This window comes from Glandiceps talaboti, chromosome 15 (genome assembly GCF_964340395.1).
Source record: "Glandiceps talaboti chromosome 15, keGlaTala1.1, whole genome shotgun sequence".
In the NCBI taxonomy this organism is placed as follows: domain Eukaryota; kingdom Metazoa; phylum Hemichordata; class Enteropneusta; family Spengelidae; genus Glandiceps; species Glandiceps talaboti.
The window spans coordinates 4,422,696-4,444,421 of record NC_135563.1 but is presented as its reverse complement, the minus strand read 5'-3'; the positions used below and the strand labels follow the sequence as shown (position 1 = coordinate 4,444,421).

At 35.7% G+C, this 21,726-nt stretch overlaps 2 protein-coding genes across 4 annotated transcripts in view; one reads left to right on the top strand and one right to left on the bottom strand.

The window, feature by feature from the left end:
- Positions 1-10,529, top strand: part of LOC144446157 (cilia- and flagella-associated protein 46-like) — a 59,855-nt gene extending 49,326 nt beyond the window's left edge. For all 3 annotated transcript variants that reach the window (XM_078135889.1, XM_078135887.1, XM_078135886.1), the window contains 7 exons: positions 456-516; positions 925-960; positions 1,396-1,498; positions 1,782-1,894; positions 2,775-2,856; positions 9,652-9,788; positions 10,006-10,529. In XM_078135889.1, coding sequence (XP_077992015.1) covers positions 456-516; positions 925-960; positions 1,396-1,498; positions 1,782-1,894; positions 2,775-2,856; positions 9,652-9,788; positions 10,006-10,382 — 909 coding nt within the window. In that variant the 3' untranslated portion in view covers positions 10,383-10,529. The remainder of the gene's footprint in view (positions 1-455; positions 517-924; positions 961-1,395; positions 1,499-1,781; positions 1,895-2,774; positions 2,857-9,651; positions 9,789-10,005) is intronic.
- A 1,778-nt stretch (positions 10,530-12,307) lies between these two features.
- Positions 12,308-15,897, bottom strand: LOC144446674 (uncharacterized). Its single transcript, XM_078136491.1, has 5 exons — positions 15,762-15,897; positions 15,486-15,643; positions 14,424-14,528; positions 13,898-14,074; positions 12,308-13,594 (listed from the first exon to the last, which is right to left on the bottom strand). The coding sequence occupies exons 1-5, from the start codon at positions 15,808-15,810 to the stop codon at positions 13,421-13,423; spliced, it is 663 nt and encodes a 220-aa protein (XP_077992617.1). The 5' UTR covers positions 15,811-15,897; the 3' UTR covers positions 12,308-13,420.
- Positions 15,898-21,726: the final 5,829 nt, after the last annotated feature.

The window sequence follows — 21,726 nt, the reverse complement described above, 5'->3', positions numbered from 1 at the left end:
TGGTAATTTTGTTTGTGAACCCTGGTAAAATGACATGGGAACCCCTATATATTTTACCTACTTACCACCCTTAGCATAAACACTGATTAGAATATGACAACATGACTGAACGTCGTCATGACACAATTAAATGCATAATGTGGCATTCTCACAATACTTGGGAGGACTTTTCTGGAAAATGTGAAAATTGATTTTAGGCTAAAATTTGAAACCTTGTTGAATAGCATAATATTTTGATAAAGAGATAATTTTATTTATTGTATTACTAAGAATTATTATCCGATAGAAAAGTGGTCAGAGTGTCACACATTTATTTTGAAGACATGATGATGAAATATGAACATTAATATTAACTAATGAGTGTTTAACTTCTTTGGCACATTTTTCCAGGTTGTCACTGGTATAACATTGCATGATTATCTATAAAAAGGTCTTATTTCATTTCACTTCTACAGGTCCCTGTGGATAGAAATATTCCACCAAGCTGTCTGTCCCTTGACACTCATGGCTTTAGATGTATCCTTTTTACATGTTCACATTCAAAAAAAATAAATTATTTGCAGATATTTACATTTGCTGACTTTGATGTACCTGATAAATTCATATAATTATTACCAAACATGGAACTTAGATGACTACATTTATCCAATGTTAGAGTTTGGGTATATTTGTCCAATTGATAGCACCCTCTAGTGGCATAGTAGGGTAGAGGTTAAAATGGGTGTCGATCACTTATGAATTTTTAAAATGCTACTTTAGTTATTCACATGAAGAGATACATTTGAAGTGTGTAGCCTTTATAGTGATACAAAAGTCCTTTATGGATCTGTATTTATGGGATATCTGTATTAATAGGTTGTACCATCTCCAGGGTGCCATCATTTTTCACTTTATTTTGTTAGATTTTCCTTAATGCTTTTACAGATATTGTGGATCCATATGATGAAAACACAGACCTTGGTAAGTCAAATATTTTAGACATTTTAATATTAATGTTAGAAGAAGAAAAAATTTCTTTGAAATTGACATCATAATGAACCTTTATGAGAACAATTTTACCATGACCTTAAAGAGACACTATTGGCACTTAATTAAAATGGCCAGCGAAAGAGGCTCATCTCTAAACTAAAGATATTTTAAAGTTTGATTTTCATCCAAATGTCATGTCTACAAATCATATACTGTTTTGCCGTTGGGGGCGCTATTGCAGATGTGCATTAACATTGAAAGTAGGACCTGTGCATTGAAGTAATGATCCATTCTAAGTCCACTTGGAGAAAACTTCACATGTATAATAACCTGAATGAAGAACTGCTGTAGTTAATTTCTGTCTACTATGTCAGCCATTAAATTAAAAATCGTAGTGTGACCTTGGTTTGTGTGCTTTACCTTCAGAATTGTATGGCCCCATATACAACATGACAGAGTGTATTAAAAAATACCAGAGTCAGTTCACAGGAAGATGGGAAGGAATTATGGGTAATGAACATGTACCAAGGTAAGAGGTAGACACAACACAATGTGTAAGTTGATAACTCACCATTGAAGTCTATGAATAACAATACACTATATTTTAATGTTGTAACCATAGAATTTAAATAATACTGCTTCACAATTGAGTACAGTTTCCTTGGAGAAATTAAATTGCAAAACTTAGAAGGATGCTATTTGTTTTGCTCTGATTTACAACTATAAATTAATTAACACCATGACTGAAATGGGGGGGGGAAATGGAAAAGAACAAAAAAAATGTTTGTTTTTCTCTTATGTTACTCTCACAGTATTGGAGAGTTAGAAATGCAGTTGGCTGAGAGTACAGCTTTCATCTTCTATGGCATGGAGAAATTCCTGACACACATGGCACCACAGAAACTTATCCCAACTAACTTATCAGGTAAGAAGTCTGACAGTCCACTTAATATTCACAAAACCCTATTATTAATGGTGCTATATTCATCAATGATATACGGTAGACAACCATCTTGTTTGCATCTATCTGAAGAAGAGTTTACCAGTGTCAGGCGTTTGAAATATTCTTGTATGATGTTGGCAAGTAATCAGACTACCGAAACAAATAGTTCTGATATTGTAAACATTGTATTATACTTGATACACACTGACTGACAAGTAAATGTAATATAATGCAGGGTTCTCTGCAATTTTGAAAAATGAAGGGGTTGCCACATTTACATATTGATTTGCATATCATTAGCAAAGCTGCATATTTCAGATCTTAAGATTTGACAATGAAAATAATGTTTTCAACATAAAAAATTCTTATTTTTTGGCAATGATTCATTCAGCAAATGAGAGAAAAAAGTATAAAGAAAGTTTCAAATTACTTCAGTTGAACAATTTCAAACTTTAATAATAGTATAATTCATCAAGGCAAAAACAGAGGGGTAGCCCCCCCCCCCCCCACTAACAGAGGGGTGGCCTAAGCACAAACAGAGGGGTGCTGCATGAAAACAGAGGGGTGGTGCACCCCTCAAAAACCCCTCGAGGAGAACACTGATAATGTATAGTGCCACTATTTATTTAGTTACTTTTTATACACAGATTTCATACTTGACTCTTGTCAGCCCTGTCAAAGATTATTTCAAAGACCTGCCATTGGTACACTCTCTACTGGCAGTCTTGTTAGATCAAGTTCAAATCTCACCTTTGATATTGTCTATAATGTTTTACCTCCCTCAGATTGTCTACTGATAGTCTTGTTAGATCAAGTTCAAATCTCACCTTTGATATTGACTATAATGTTTTCCCCTCCTCAGATTGTCTACTGATAGTCTTGTTAGATCAAGTTCAAACAAATCAAAGTTTCTTGAGGCAATCTAAGGTGGATGTCATCAAAAGGTAAGTTTGATATCGTTAACACTTGGTATCTACTTTGATCAATTAAACTACTTCAAGAAAAATGACAGAGTTTGAAATCATACCCAAAATGTTTGAGACCTTGATAATGCTTGCATCTGAATTTTTTCATATATAAACTTACTACCAAACTAGAGAGACTTTAGATTTTCAGTTAGGTGGTACAATGTTTTCACATCTCATATTTGTTGTTACAAATTATATTAACATACAAACAAACATGTATATAAAATGTTATATTTTATCTGACTGTGAACACAAATAAACAATGTGTTTAAATCTTCCTTGTTTCATTGAACACAGATGTTTATTTGTGTTCACAGTGAGATAAATGTATCATTTTACAGGCCTCACACTATCAGTGGCTGTATTTTGTTTTATGTCATTTGTAACAAAACACATTGTGTGAGATGTAAAACACATCATATACCGAATCAAAATGCTAAAGTCTCTGTAATTTGGTAGTAATACACAAAGCTAGAAACTATCTCAACATCCCTTATTTCCCAGAGAAATTTCTCATCAAAGTTTCGTCTTCTTGTCCTCAGTGTTGCTAGATTTATATTTTTGACCCTAGAGTAATTCTTTATCATCAGTGCCAATCTGATTAAAATTTGATGAAATGAATGTGGCGTGATTTCTTGATTTACCTCCATTTCCTACATTTATAGTCATTTGTTCTCTGTTCCATAAGTGAACACCTTCTTCCTACATCTGACACATTACCATATTAGTTCATATTCAAATTCCATACTTAACGTGTAGCCAATCAGAATCCGTCTTACAATATAACACTCGAGGATTGAAATTGAAAACAAAGAGAACCATCAAACAACAATGATAACTTCTTTGTCTGTGCTCTGCCCTCCAGCTCTTTTGAGTGTTCTGATATACTGTACCTGTAAGTTTTGACGTAAGACGTGTTCTCATTGGTTGAGTGTGTTACTTAATGTGTGGGATTTCAATGTGGCTTTCTAAGGTATTGTGTCAGATGTAGGAAGGGGAGTGCACTCATGATATAAAAAAGAACAAACGATAATAAATGTAGGAATTTGAGGTAAATAACAAAATTGCGCCTTATTCACTTCATTAGATTTTAATCAGATTTCATCAGTGCCAGCCTGCTTACATTCCTCATTTATCCTACGGAGACTTACATTCCATCAGATACTTCATAGTTTTATACTCTTTACCTTCAAGTTAAAATAATTCTAATCAGTTCTTGGTTCTTAAATACTTGCTTGCTTTACTTTAATATCCACCTCTCACTACTACGGTAGCCCTACATCACCAGATATGGAGACAGATCACAGGTAACTATGGTAACAAGGTGGCAATATGCACACTTTGGTTTATTTGTGAAATGTACACATCATGTTGATATCACCAGTGAATGGTTCACTACTAATAAAATATGCACATAAAAAATTATATCTCAAGAACTTGTCCCAGATATGATGTTCCCATTAATTTCAATTTCAGTTTTTAAGTCAAAATATAATCTTAACCTAATAGGAGTAATTATAGAATTTGATCCAAATTTTTTGCATGTTTTTCCTTTCAAAATAATATTATGATTTATTGAACCCTAAAAAATGAAATATTATTTTTTATGCCTTTTAAGCTTCTATTTGATGTTTGAAATACAACATATGAAAAAACTAAAGTGCATTTGCTTGAATAAAGTGAGCTGAGGAGAAATATGATGCAAAGACAACATTAGGTTAAAAACCGCAATACAAACAACTGATCCACAAAAACAACAGAAGGTGTTTTTATCAGTAGAAGTTAAAATGTAAAGCCAGCCGCTAACTAGAGCAATCAGCTGAGCAAAATTTCACAATTTGCTCAGCCAGTTCCTCTCGCGTGTGGGCAAATTTTCATGAGATTTTGGTCCTTCCTGGCTGTGAGCCAAATATCTAGTGGGTTTGATAATTTTGGGTGTGAGGGATTTTTTCCTCATGTGTGCACTGAATGTGAGCAGAATGCTCACAACTTTCTTTTAAGAGCGCATGTGTAGTGACGACGTACACTACAAAATGTCTGCACCCACTCCTGTCCCAGTGTAAAATACAGGTGAGTAACTTCTACGTCAATAACAACTGTATTTTCCTGATTTTAAGACAAAAAAAATGTTGATTTTTGGCCAAAATACCTATAGTTATTGCTTTCCTGAGTGGGAAGTCAACAAGATGTCAGTAATTGTGTCATAGCATGAAATAGTTATCTTGTTTGGTATAGTTTTGTGACTATTCCCTCTAAGGCAATAGCCACGAGTATTTAGGTCAAAGATCGACACGCTTGTCTTCTAAAACCATGAAAATACAGTAGTTATTGACGTAGAAGTGACTCACCTGTATTTTAGACTGGACACAAACAATTTGTCTTACGTCATCACCATGCATGCTCTCTTCAGAGAAAGTCGTGAGCATTCTGCTCACGCTCAGCAGAAACACACAAGGGAAAAATCACCCGTGGCCAAAATTATCAAACACACTAGATATTTGGCTCACAGCCATGAATGACCAAAATTTCATGAAAATTTGCCAGCACACTATAGCAATAAAAGCTGAGCAAATTGCCACGAGTCAGCTGATTGCTGTAGTGTGTGCCTGGCTTTACATTAACAGTTGGACTAAATCATTATAATGAGTAGGGTTCTGTCAGTAAACAGGGTTATTATATGGGATCTTGGGCTCATGTGGTGTTTATACATTGATAAGTTACTGCCACTTATTACATTGCATGTCTTTGCTTGAAACTTGTCTGTTGCATTCCTGCTTACCACAAGCAAGCAAACGCATCGGTATTTTTTTTCATGGGTTGTATAGCCAAGTTACAATGCACCAGTTTTCGTGGGTTGTATAGCCAAGTTACAATGCACCAGTTTTCATGGGTTGTATAGCCAAGTTACAACGCACCTGTTTTCTTGGGTTGTATAGCCAAGTTACAAAGTTGCAGACTTTGAGAACTCTCATCAAATCACAGTCAAAATAGAATATTGGCTATTAAAAACACCATGCAGATGGTTTCCAGTGGTTTTCTATAATATTTTACAATCATCCACATACAATCATAATGTTAACTACTAGTATATGACTAGTACAAGTTGTGTCTCTAATACAGCTGACAACAAAAACAGTCAGTGATCATCAGAAGACTGTACAAATTATACATATTTAATGATCAAAGCTGACCATTCAACAAATTGACGTTAATGTTTTACTTACTAGATGACATCATTTATTTACTACTGAACATAACAGAATTGTGATTGAAGAGACAGTTTTGTTTACATTAATTCAGCTTTTCAGATTCCCCTAAATAACAATCACACTGTCTTGAGCAGTAAAGTGTTGCATCGAGTAAAACAACACAATAAAACTTTTTTTTTACAAAATTATCAACTCTGATCATAAATGTACATGTTACATACAGTCTTCTGGTGAACTCTACCAGTTTTAGCTGTAAAAGGAATTATACACTTCAGTTTTCCCTTTGGCACAAAATATTGATTATCGCAAAATTGAAATTCAAAGTAACATAGTTCTGCAGCAATGGATCACTCACTCTTTACAAGCCTTTGATAAGAAAGACAGCCTTTAGTCTCCTTTTCACCGTGTGTAGCTTTAATATCAAAAAGTACCACCTCACAATATAGAATCACACACAAAGTTCATTATTATCACAGTAACATCACACAACGTCCACACTGACAAAAAACACACCATCTTCACTACGCAATATAAATATTTGTTCATACACATTACAGCACTATTGATGTCATAAATCCACCTCACTTTGCAGTGTTCCTTTATTGAACTTCAAGTAGCCATATGGATGAGGATTTGGTATTTATTTTGGATTTTTAATCTATAAAACAATTTTGGAATCATGGAAAAATCAATGTGAAACAACATATGCCAAGTCCTTGCTTGTATTAAACTCCAACAAATTATAAAACATTAATAAATGTGTAAAATCTTTGTTATTGTACTTATAATAACAAACTTATTACAGATATTTTTTGTAATTTATTGAGTTACAAACACAGACTTAGTCAATGTTGATTCACATTGGTTTTTCAAGTAGGAAGCCATATTAAAATTGTTGTAAAAATCCAAAATAAATACCAAATCCTCATCTATATGGCCACTTTAAGGGGGCAACTCAGACTGGTAATGATTTACAGGTATGTTATATACTTGGCTGGTAGAAGTATTCAAATGATATGCCTAAAGCAATGAAACATTCAATAATCCCTAGGTCATCTTGTCACCACTGTTTTTGAGTTGCCTGTGTAGTACTGAGACACCCATACTATACAGGTCAAGTCAAGTGAACGTTGTCACACTTTAGATACACACACAAAATAACAATTAAAAGTAACTGTTTACAGGGTTCAGTTCCTGTTTTATAGCACTGTTTATTACTATAAAGTACTATTCATCTGTCATACAATGCCATACATCAACAGTTAATATGTACAGAGATGATTGGGATCACCTACTAGGACTAGTTTCACACCTAAGCTGGCTTTGTCAAGAAGTTGGATTTGCCATATATCAGTAGTTATGCTTCTCAAATGGAAATTTACAATTGAAAATTCCTAACATAAGACCCTTCTTTGATACACAAAAACAGTACAGTCAACATTCAGGTGGGGGTTCACAAAAAAATTGAACTTTCCACATTTTGAACTGTTCAGCCTAAATTTCCCCAGTTTATTTTGAACAGTGTTATACCATGGCAGCACAGTGTTATACCATGGCAGCACAGTGTTATACCATGGCAGCACAGTGTTATATACCATGGCAGCACAGTGTTATACCATGGCAGCACAGTGTTATATACCATGGCAGCACATGTCTTATACCATGGCAGCACAGTGTTATATACCATGGCAGCACAGTCTTATACCATGGCAGCACAGTCTTATATACCATGGCAGCACAGTGTTATACCATGGCAGCACAGTGTTATATACCATGGCAGCACAGTCTTATACCATGGCAGCACAGTGTTATATACCATGGCAGCAAAGTGTTATACCATGGCAGCACAGTGTTATATACCATGGCAGCACAGTCTTATACCATGGCAGCACAGTGTTATATACCATGGCAGCAAAGTGTTATACCATGGCAGTACAGTGTTATATACCATGGCAGCACAGTGTTATACCATGGCAGCACAGTGTTATATACCATGGCAGCAAAGTGTTATACCATGGCAGCACAGTATTAAACCATGGCAGCAAAGTGTTATACCATGGCAGTACAGTGTTATATACCATGGCAGTACAGTGTTATACCATGGCAGCAAAGTGTTATACCATGGCAGCACAGTATTAAACCATGGCAGCAAAGTGTTATACCATGGCAGCACAGTGTTATATACCATGGCAGCACAGTCTTATACCATGGCAGCACAGTGTTATATACCATGGCAGCACAGTCTTATACCATGGCAGCACAGTGTTATATACCATGGCAGCACAGTCTTATACCATGGCAGCACAGTCTTATATACCATGGCAGCACAGTGTTATACCATGGCAGCACAGTGTTATATACCATGGCAGCACAGTGTTATACCATGGCAGCACAGTGTTATATACCATGGCAGCACAGTGTTATACCATGGCAGTACAGTGTTATACCATTGCAGTACAGTGTTATACCATGGCAGCACAGTGTTATATACCATGGCAGCAAAGTGTTATACCATGGCAGTACAGTGTTATATACCATGGCAGCACAGTGTTATACCATGGCAGCACAGTGTTATATACCATGGCAGCAAAGTGTTATACCATGGCAGCACAGTATTAAACCATGGCAGCAAAGTGTTATACCATGGCAGTACAGTGTTATATACCATGGCAGTACAGTGTTATACCATGGCAGCACAGTGTTATATACCATGGCAGCAAAGTGTTATACCATGGCAGCACAGTGTTAAACCATGGCAGCACAGTGTTATATACCATGGCAGCGCAGTGTTATACCATGGCAGCACAGTGTTACTATACCATGGCAGCACAGTGTTATACCATGGCAGCACAGTGTTACACCATGGCAGCACAGTGTTACACCATGGCAGCACAGTGGTATACCATGGCAGCACAGTGTTATATACCATGGCAACACAGTGGTATACCATGGCAGCACAGTGTTATATACCATGGCAACACAGTGGTATACCATGGCAGCACAGTGTTATATACCATGGCAGCAAAGTGTTACACCATGGCAGCACAGTGGTATACCATGGCAGCACAGTGTTATATACCATGGCAACACAGTGGTATACCATGGCAGCACAGTGTTAAACCATAGCAATACAGTGTTATACCATGGCAGCACAGTGTTATACCATGGCAGCACAGTGGTATACCATGGCAGCACAGTGTTATACCATGGCAATACAGTGTTATACCATGGCAGCACAGTGGTATACCATGGCAATACAGTGTTATACCATGGCAGCACAGTGTTATACCATGGCAGCACAGTGTTAAACCATGGCAATACAGTGTTATACCATGGCAGCACAGTGTTATACCATGGCAGCACAGTGTTATACCATGGCAGCACAGTGTTAAACCATGGCAATACAGTGTTATACCATGGCAGCACAGTGGTATACCATGGCAATACAGTGTTATACCATGGCAGCACAGTGTTATACCATGGCAGCACAGTGCATACATATGATAAGTATTCTTACTACAAATATTTAACACTAAAGTCCTTTTTTTTCATTCTTTTCTAGTATGAATGATTTGTCACTGGAGAGACCAGTAGAGACTGCTATGTTACTTAGCTTAACAGGAGTTGGATGTGTCATTGCCAACCAATGGCATTGTACCTTAGCTGATAATGCTAGCAAGTTTAATACATTGGCAAAAGGTGAGATAATAGTGGATTAGTTCAATCTCTTGTTATAATCTTATATTGATGAAAGTAAAGACTGTGGTAAAATATAGACCCTAAATGAAAGTGGTCTGAGTTTGTACATGCATATATGAATCGAACAGATTTCAACTTTTCTCTATTTCATGTATTCCTACGTACTGTGTTAATGAAAGAACATCTTGCTCAAGTCATTTTTTATTTGCTGCTACAGGTCTTTTAGAGTTAGGGAGACCCACCGGACAGACAGTACGTAGGATGTTCATTCCTAACTGGAAAGCACCCGGAGAAGAGGAGCAGGAAGGTGAGGGAGAAGGGGAAGATGGGAAAGACAGCAAAGTGGGAAAAGAGGAGAAACACAAGGATGACAAACATCACAAAGATGGGAAAGACAGCAAGTCTGGCAAAGGAAAAGAAAGTCGACCAGTTAGTAAAGTCAAACAGCCCAAGGCAAAGTCAGAAAAAGAGGTGAAAGTTGACATTAGCAAGGGAGAGGAGGAAGGTGAAGACCACCAAGATGAAGATGTTATTGTCAGCAGACACTGGTATAATATGATCTGTTATGGATTGCCTAATATAGTGGTCACTTAGTCACTCAAGTCAGATCTAAATTTTAAGATAGATAAAGAGTTTACACCATTAGCTGTTTCTCTGATCAGTTGTGTGAAGTTTATTATTACCATTGTGTTTGCAGTGCACAGACATACATACACATACACATACACATACGCATACATACATACATACATACATACATACATACATACATACATACATACATATACATACATATACATACATATACATACACACATACACACATACATACATACATACATACATACATACATACATACATACATACATACATACATACATACATACATACATACATACATACATACATACACACACCTACCTACACACACACACACATCCACACATCTTAGAAGTGCTGAATCACAAAAATAATTTCATATCTGTGCCTTATGTTATAATATTAATCCACATCTATGTTAACTTTATTTACAAATTAAAAGATGTAGAGTTATCCAGTCACCATGCTTTGTATTCTTTTATATCATAAATATTTAACAGTCTTGTAAATAATTCTCAAACTGAAATTTGACGTTTTGAATGGCTTTAAATCTCCACTTGATTCCTAAGCCTACCTTTACCACAAGTGGTCTAACATTGGCAATTGAAGACAGTCAAGTAGTGAGTGGTATTTTTCCTAACATATTAGTACATATTAACTACAAGTGTGCCTTTGATATTTTATATATATATCATTAATATAACTCTGTTACATTATCTGGCTGCTGTTAAATAATTTTTTGTATATTACATCAATACCAGTGTATTTTCTGTATTGCTTCCTTTTTACGACATAAAATTTCCGTCCATATACCATATAGAAATGTATGTTTTCTTAATACTTTAATATCAAGTCTACTTTATCATCTCAGAGTGAGAAGATTCAGATTTACTATTCTAATTCTAAGAGTGTTCACACTGGAATTTTATGCCAGATTCAAACAAGTGCTGTACCTGTCACTCTCCAAATCCGAGAGAATGGTTTCTGGTTATCAATTATTGAGTGTAAACATATTTTAGCCAATCAATGTCCCATAACCAGTGTCTTTCTGTTGATGCTACAATTGTAAATTATTCAGTTGCAAGGTTGTCATCTGAGGGCTTTAAAAATATATGTTACACTTGAGACTGATCAAACATACATTACTAGAATACAAAATGATGTAAATGTTCTTAATGTAACAAACATTAGGCTGGCCATTGGTTGGTTAACATTTTCCCAATGTGAACACAGCTAAAACATCAGCATATTTAGTTATGTATAAACTATCATTACAATTCATATGTATATGACACAATGTATATTGCTTGTATATTTCAGTATGTTGTCTATTTCTTGGCCAATATAATCGCTTTGTATTTCATGAAATGTATAAATAAAGTTCTGGCATGTTCTACTATATTACATAGAATTTTATTGTTCTTTCTTTTTTCAAATGTCTGACAAAAAACTAATATTTATTTACACTATAAAGTTAACACATTTGATATTAGAGGCGTACACATAGAGCCACTTTAAAGGGGGACAAAGATAAGGGTGATTTAATTTCAACTGCATTTCTTTAGGCATTTAGGGGTCCCAAGAAAGTCATGTTAACTAACCCTGCATCGTGTGACCTCTCTACAATAGAGTTACCAGTATAACAATTGGAAAACTTGCTGGCCATATACTGGGATGAGGTGTTTGAGAAAGAAACAACGAAAGGACCTCCTAATCTCATTCAACATTAATCTCAGCTTTGTTTGGCCAACAGTCCGACCTTTAGCCACCGTGATTGAAAAGTATTCAACTGTGATTGAATGATGAACCCTTTTTATAACAATACCTCACGTACAGCATACAAAGAAAGTCAGATAAGATTCAACAATGAAATATATTCTCATGAAATTTTATTTAAGTTAATTCAGAAATATCACACATAATACATAATGAGGTAAATAAAGAAAAATACACTTTATCATCATCATTGCACCTGTTAAGGTAATAAATATTCAAAAATAAACAAGTTACCAGAACTTGTTTTGTAAATACTTCGCTCACAATAAAACAAACACTTTTGCAAAGTAGTTTATAAATACAAAGCTCACATAAAAATTCTAAACTGACAAGATAAAACATATAAGTTACTGTAAATAGACCTTTGCATATTTCAAATTTGAAATTATATAAATACATTTTTTAAATATAATAAAGCAATGATAAGCCCAGATGGAACAATAAATTATGATAAACTTTCAAATTTGAAATTATACACTTATTGTTTTTTCAAACTCATATCTAACAATAAATAATTCTAAATTGGTAAGTTCATTTCGTTTTGGATAGAAATATAAGTTACTGTACAAAGACCATCATATATTTCACATTTGAAATTGTACACTTTTTAATTTATAAATAGTTTTCTCAGTCAACTTAAATAAATTTAGTACTATCTATTTAGCACACACCTTATTGGAATTAAATTTCTGAAAATGTACTCTTACAAGTTTTCTTTGTTCAACAAAGAATAATTGTATAAAATGTAAAAGCAGTGTGTGAATAGAGCTGATATGTAAAACACAATTCCTTGCCTTCAACACTCCTCCTGTTCTGTCTATATCTATTGATCTGTCTATCTATTTCTATCTATCTAATCAATATTCAATTTAATTTAAAGTAATCAATAATTTAGTTTTTAAACTGTACGGAATATCTGAACATAAAATTTCTACAAAATATCGGAATATTTCTGTATCTATTGGGATTTAGAATCCCTACATTTAATGTCATTATGACAAGTATATGACAGCTTAGCAAATATTGCCTTGCTATTATCATAGGACACATGACCATCACATGACAGTCATGTGACATAATTAACCAATCAGCACCATTGTAAATACAAAATGGTGGGACTGATTCTTTTTACTGAGAAAGAAACTTTGGCCATTACCGGCGAGTAAGAAAAGAAAACGGTGTACGACACCTGATTAGTGTGGTCTATGGTGACTTTGTCAACACAAACTTTAACTTAACTTTAAACGTGTTTCATCTAGACAAGACGACCAAGGTAATCGAAGTGTAATCTTGCACTTGGTAGGTAGTGGTAGAGTTGTTCCAAGACTTTAACATGTCGCAAGTCACGGATTTGTGCGTTGTTCATGATGTCAACATTAGTTATGTCATCTGAAGTATCAATACTGTCCGTATGACCCATGAGATTGAGCTGAAATATTTGAAAAGATATGAAATATTAGAAATCACATATATACCAAATAGGTTCCAGAATGTGTCTTGTTTGGCTTACAATGAACTTTTTTTAGCATATTTAAACACTATATTTAGCAAACAATGTTGTAGACACCCTAAACAGTCTTCCAATGTGATAAATCAGTATAGAGTTCTGCTTTCATTAATTTGTCGTAGTTACAAAACCACAAGCAAACTGCAATCCAAAAATTGTTGAAGACTTTCTGCTTTGTTTTAAATAAAAAACTTGAATGTAAATGTCAAAAGACATATTGCTCACCAGTGAATTTACTTTGACGACGAGCTTGCTTAGATGTGTGTGGATTGTTGCAAAGTCTTCATGAAATGGGTTGGGAAGACCGTCTGCCTCGAGTGTTAATTCTTCCATATGCATGACATCAAGGAATGATTGGAATACTTTGAAGTTGTCTCTGTGCAGAACTAATACATCTCTTTCCTGGAGAAAAAGGGAAGAAATGGAAGTTGAACATTAAATCCACTGTATACCACACGTTGATGGGAAAGCGTATTATCGTAAAAACAAAGTAAAGCGTGTATATTTGTTTGATGGCGTAGTGTAGCAAAGTGAGCCACGGATTACTGCTGTAATGTTTATTGTCATGACCATGGAAGTATACCTCCATGTCATAACTGATGTCACACATCAAGTTTTTTTCCTTGTTGTTGTTTTTGTTTGTTGCTGCTGCTGCTGCTGCTGCTGCTGCTGTTGTTGTTGTTGTTGTTGTTGTTGTTGTTGTTGTTGTTGTTTATACATGACTTTGCTCAATACGTGTAAAATGTCTTACCTCTGTGGTGCGCACAAGATAACTAGACTGTGGTACGGGGAGACCTTCAATGTTGAAATTGGCCAAGTCGTCGCTGATATCGACATCGTTCAAGCGAACTTGTTTCTGAAGGAACACAACGAGGAAGAAATCAGTCAAGATAAAATGGGGTTTCCCCAACAGTAACAGTTTAGTACATGACGTAATGACTTTTGTACTTGACATTGGTGGTACGATGACGAATAGGTATGGAACGCAAGCCAACTCTGTCATGACCGCACACACGTCATATAAGTAAACCGGAAGTGGCGCTGCTGCGTTATATGCTATCATTGTAATAAAGCTATATCTTAACTTATGTGTCATAATCTACCTCCCCACCAACGGCCAACAAAGCCACATGTACTGCCTCCGACCACTAGAACGGGTCCTGAGCTCAGACCATAGCGGTCCGCTGAGGTCAGAGGTACTGCTAAGTCGTGACATGGTTTACAATATACAATGATGACGTAGCCCTTGTGAAACTTGCCCAGTGTACACTGTTGTCATGGTGACAAATTTATATTGTATTTCCTGCAGATATTTTCTTTGCTTGAGAAATTATTTGTCATTTGTTTTGATTAATTTGATATGTCTAAATGTATCAACTGTAGGCTAAACTATCCTTGATTGCAGGAGAATCACACAAAAAACGCATTCAACAACTATCGTTGATATGGCTACGAATGAAAGTATCACCTATGGTGTACGCAGGGAATGATCTGCGTTAAACCAGGCATGGAGTCAATGACCGTCATTACTTAATAAGAGGGTTGTTTAATGCGTTACCCAATTTTAAAATCGGTTTATCCAATATTTTTTTTAATTCATGTATGACTCGACTGACTGAAAGATCTGCTGTTCTCAGTTTCCGCTGTATGTAACCTTGGAGTAATTACCTTGGAGTAATTATACAATTACACGCAGTCCAAGATGTAACCAAGCTAGTCACGGCGGTTACATAAGCGGAAATAGCGACGAATCATTCAGTGTACATGGCTAGCTATGTACGGTTTACAAAAAATAACTGATAACAATACTTACAAAGTTATCGTATATGTCTTTGTGGATGGATTGCAAACTTGCCGTCGCTTTGAATAATAGTTGGTATTCGTCTTTGATCGCCTGAGTATCTTGTGGTGATTGTGTTGAGACAGGTGCTCCCTGAGTAAATGCTACTAAAACTGCAAACAGTACAATTGCTGTTGGGGAAAAATACAGAAAATTATTATAATCGTGTCCAAAAAAGTGTAATTCTGTCTGATATAGTTCGAAATTTTTTTTTCTAAATTTGAGAAACTGCACTAAATTCATGCTTACCCGTTTCGTATGCCATTGAAAAGTGAGAAGGTCTTCTTGAGATTGCCATTATTTCAGTTGCTTGTGATATGATTCTTGTAGTTGGTAGTAAATTTGAATCGAAGTTTTACTTCTTGTTCACTTGTTGCTCTACGATCACTTTCTGCCCCTCGATAGTTTTCCGTCGCTTTTTATGCGCATCTCTACTTCCGGTCACTATGTAAACTTGTTAAGGCAGGGCAGAGGGATTCCCCACTCCAAACGAAAATAGCCGCCGAAAAAAAACACACGACACCCTCAATCCTTAAAGTTCTTAGAACCATGGCTCTCGGAAGGATTAATTTGCATACTAGCTTTCCATATATGGTGACCCTTTGCCTTTGTGCTCTGGGTTTATTATTAGTGACATAGTGTAGTGTTCCGCCGATTGACGTCACTGTGTCCATTTCGTGGGCGTCGCGTTTGTCCGGCGGATCCATCGACCACGTTAAAAATGACAAAAGCAGAGCTACCTCATTTCGGTATATTTAGAACCGTATAAAAAGCTACGTCCGCCAGATATAGATATCACTGCAAGTGGGAGAGTGAACGCGTGTTAACGAGAGTGATGAGAAAATTTAAAGTGTGTAACGTTAACTTTAATAATGCATGTATGTAGGTCGTCAGAGTTTGCGTTGTCTTTTGTTGTGGGTAGTACGTGGATACGTCGCTAGCGCTAAACATGGTACTGCTTGCAGACGGATGATCGGGGCCGTCGATTCCCTGACATTGTCTACATGCTGATTTGCTCCCGATGTACCGTAGCAAAGCAGGACGACTGGGTTGAAATATACGTGCATGTTTGATTTATTCCATGTAAAACAATTCAACAATTTCACCCTGTGTCAATAAAAACTGAGGTTTAACTTACATAGCTGACTAAGCTGTACTGTAAGACGTCTCAATAAATGGCATATACAGAATATAAAACGTATATGAGGTACTTGATGTGATGGAATTATATGAATTTGAACCATATTTAGAAAAAGTAAGTAGTGATATTTGCCACAAAGTCATCACAACTAAGCACAGGATCTCAGCAAATAATTTACCATTCCAAAGACTAGTACGCTCCCAAGGAATTCCCCCCGATTAAAGAATGTGTCAGTTATGTAATACTAAAGCGATTGGTGATGAAATCCATGCTATAATGGCTTACAGCAATACATCTGTAATTTAAAGCTAGAACCCAATTTTAAGAACAATCAAAATTTATGATCAAAGTTTTTTTTCAAAATTATCTCGAAAAGAATATTTCAAAAGAATGAGTTCAAATGATGATTTTTATCACTAATAGAACTTTGGAAAATTTTCTAATTCATTATTATCTTTGTATTCAATGCTGTAGTTCAGTTATATATATATATATATATATATATATATATATATATATATATATATATATATATATATATATATATATATATATATATATATATATATATAATAGTTTTGTTTTCGTTGTTTCTGTTGTTGTTTTTTTACTCTAGATAATGTATTTTTTACATTATTTCATATCAAATAAAATATACTACACTGCACTACACTACACTAGTCTATTACTATACCATACCATACAATACCATACCATGCCATACCATGCCATGCCATACGATATAATTTTACATACTAAGTGTAGTTACACCTGGTTTTACATACAACTACTGACATCAGACCGTGGACGAACAGATCCTGTTACAAGCAGGGAAAGTAAACAACTGAAGTGGATTAATAATACAGGGTTCAGCATATTGGAAGGCAGAGACTTGTGTTGCACACTATAGTTTGATAAGAACTGTTTTATGGCCTCTTTATGTGTACATGAAATGCCAGGGGAACTGGAAATTTGTTTGTCTCGGAACATGAACTATTATGTAAAGAGGCCATACAACTGTTCTTATCAAATAATGGAATGCTATAGAAGTCTTTGTACTTCCATCATACTGTGCCAAGTGTTATAAATCCAATTCAGTTATTTACTTTACCTGTTTGTAACAGATTCTGTTCGTCTACAGTCTGATGTCGAAAGTTGTACTACGTGTAGTTACACCTAATTTTACATACCACGTGTAGTTACACCTAATTTACATGTTACATGTAGTTACACCTAATTTTACATACTACAAACAGTTACACCTAATTGTACATACTATATGTAGTTACACCTAATTTACATGCTACATATAGTTACCACTAATTTGTGAACTGAATTCTTGTTCGGTGGTTCGTGACCAGACTTCAAACTGAGGTGCGATTCGAAAGGCAATCGCAAAACCCAAGTTAAGTATATTGAAATTACTCATGAGAAGATCTATATGTAAGTATATCGACTTGCATTCTCTTGAAAATTGTCCAGTCTTTTTAACGACTCTAGAGCTAGGGCTAGATCAATATTCAATTAGAAATAAACTCCATCAACACAGGTATTCAGCAGCGTGCGAAATTAACGCCGGTCCTTCGGCCCGAGACCAACAGATTTCCGTTCGGACCGACGGTTTTTCAAAATTACAACAACGTATCGGTCCTTATGACCGACTGAAATTTGGAGTAAATAATAACATTTATTCAAAGATATATCCAATTTCACCTACATGAATCTGATCTTGTGTTACCTATTTTACTCTCGACATCTCGTTCAAGTCAAGCAACACAGAGCTAGCTCGCTCCGTGTTGTTGTCAATGTTGATATCATGTCTACATATACATAACATGTATGACGTAGCATACAGCATTTGCTTTATGAAATTATGTTAGCAAACACATGGTTGGCTGAATTTCTCTAATTATTTTTGTCTTGTCTAATCAGAACGTCTTAGACATTCAGATTCATTTTACGATTTCAGCGCATGCGTCTTTTTCCGCCATGACATCGTAATCATTTTATCATTGTTGTAAAGTTTACTGTTCGAAGTGTATGAAACTTTTAACGTGCTTGAGACAGTTCCACGTTGTATTTATAAAGTATGTGGCGATATTTAATGAGCTTTCGGAGAAGAAAACGAAACAGACACTGTTTCTTAAAGGCTGGATTAAAGCCGGTAAATGTTAGCGGGTTTCCCGCTCAATTTACCGGATTCCCCCATGTGTGCGGCCATGATCAAAACAAACTGACGGAAAACATATATATAAACTACTCTGAAAATGACGTTTTCAATTCAATTCAATTCAATAACTTTATTATCCGTATATGAATGCGGAAATTTGTCTTTCGGCTCAAAACACAATTTACAAACAATTTACACAAGTACAATATATACATATACATACAGTGAGTTTAAAATGACTTTACAGTGAGTTTAAAATAGACAGCTGTTGGAACGAACGATTTTTTAAAAAGGTTTTTCCTTGCAAGAGGCATTCTGTTTAACTAATAAAGAAGGCAGGTACACTTCGTAAAATATCTTCAGTACGTTATTTTTTTTTTGTAAAAACAGTAAAAAAAAATGCGTAGTCTGATTGCTTTCAATTTGATGAATATGATGATGTACGTCCTGTCATGTTGTAATCAACGTAAAAACTTAGAAATGTTGCATTTTTGTTGCCATTGTTGTATCTGGAAAATTACTGCATCATGCCAAACACGGGTTCATAGTGGATGACACATTACAGTACAGTTACCACATCACGTTCCCACGTCCAAAAAAATCGCACTGCACTGTAAGACATGTTTAGCCATGATAGTTCTCTTCATCATGGTCAGATTTCTTACACAAACAACCAGTGACGATACTCGATCAATACACCACGGTAGGGTATACGGGTAGGGCTTTACATATTTGTAAAGACTGAAGGAAGACGAAACCGCTTCGTGTCATTGTGTGGATGGAAATTGAAATAAAGCAAATACACAGTTTTCAAGAGGGATAATTATGCGACAAAACCTTCTGCTATGATGAATTTTTGGGTCTACGTTCACTAAGAGTTGGAAAGCTACATCAGCTGTTGCCACATACGATGAATCTGACTTTGGATTATGTTATTCAGAATTTAATGAATCGTACAGAGAGGAAGGAGAGGACTGTGATCTCTATATTATCTACAATCTATGGATATGTATTTCTATGGTGGAATGAATACATTCAGTCTCAGACCACTATAGTATATAGGAACAGATTATGTGAGAATGAATATCCATAGTCTCTGGGTTCATGGTTACAAATGAAAACCTCTACTCACAGAGTCAAAAAGTACTTGCTTGTGAATCCAAAATTTACTTCCAAGTTATTTTTTGACTCTGTGAGTGGAAATTTTATGAAATAATAGTGGATAGTGAACAATTCGTTGTACTCTCTTTTACTTTTATATCTAAAGATATGTTGTATCATATTAAAGTTCAAAATCATTTAATCTGTAAATGGGGGGAGGGGGGGTTGTGTAGATACAGGTCGTGAACGTGAACTGCATTGAGTATGGACCAGCAGTTTTCCTTAAGGACCAGCAACATTTGCTACCTGTCGGTCCTTATGACCAGTAGTCATTTTCCCTTAAGTTCACACACTGGTATTCAGATTTGTATATGAGTGGATCTTGTAACGTGAAGTGTCAGCCCACCGCCATCGGGGTGTTACCCTTTACCCTTCACCCCTTCACTTCATGGCGGTGGGCTGACACTTCGAATTCATATTCACATGAATACTATAAAATATTACGAATTGACATTCTGAATTAATATGACGAAATAACTGCGTCATTCGTGAAATAACTCCATCAATTATTCAGTGAACAAATTTTTGCAGTAGTAAAGGGCCTGGGTGTTGGACAGTAGTGTAATTACGACGTTGTAGATACATGTATTATTAAAAAGTGTGTCATTTATCCCATGTTTATTTTAATAGCCCAAGTTATACGGCTTAAATGTCGTTCGCCAGAACATTCATTGCCAGTATGTCGAGTCTGATAGCCAAGTTTCTGGGCTAAGGTTTATTCATACATGGAGGTAGAAAGGGTTCTCTTTTAACACGTAAAACGTACGTCTGATCCGTTCCACGATCTGTTCGCGATCGTCTGGATAATATTAGTGACACGTACACGGTGGAAAACAAAATGATAAAACTTTAAAAACAACATGTCCCATTATTTATTAATTGACCATCTCAGACAACCAGACTTAATAAAGCATTTATCAAATGAGACTGTCGACAGTAAGTAGGTAATCAGTCTAGTCCCTGTACGGTATACGTACCGTTACAATTTAGGGACGACGTTGGCATCCAGACTGGATCAATCGAAGATTTGAGAAATCATTTCAGTTTGTGTCGAATTTGAGTTTCCAGGCGCGCACACACAGGGGCATGTATTACATATATATTGCTTAGATTACCGTTTTCCTAAGAAAAATATATTACGAATCGTGCTGCTACAAATGTATTAATTTCTATACTAGTAGATAAAACACATTTATCATTTCCTCACAGGTAGTCAAAACACTGTTTGTATTTGGCCCGTAGACAAGGAAAACAACAATCTAGGAAACACTACACGCCCCTCCTATGGCCACACCCTTCGTTCACGCGCACAGATTAATTACTTTTCAGTGCTTTTTCCATTGAAGGCCTCTGGAATGGACTATACCTTTTTCACTCCTAATTGTTCTAATGAATCTTTTAAACGCACCCTGAAAATCTACCTTAAGTTTTTAAAAATCATTACGGCGTGTACAATCTTTTAAATATAATCTCTCTGCTTTGTAGTATAGGGTGCTTTTAGTATTTTAGTCTTTTTGTCGTGTAAAAGAGCTCTGAGACGTACGCGTAGGGTAGTGCGCTTTAAAAAAAAAAATAATAATGGTGAAAGATAATGGCCCATTGTTCCGATCAACAAAGGTGAGGAATGTCCCTTTGAACATTATGCAACACTTATTGGGTTCGACGATGCAGTGGGTGGGCGAGGGGCGGTAACAAGACGTGTGTGTGCCTCAGGAATGAAAATTGTCTCAAATGTAATTGTA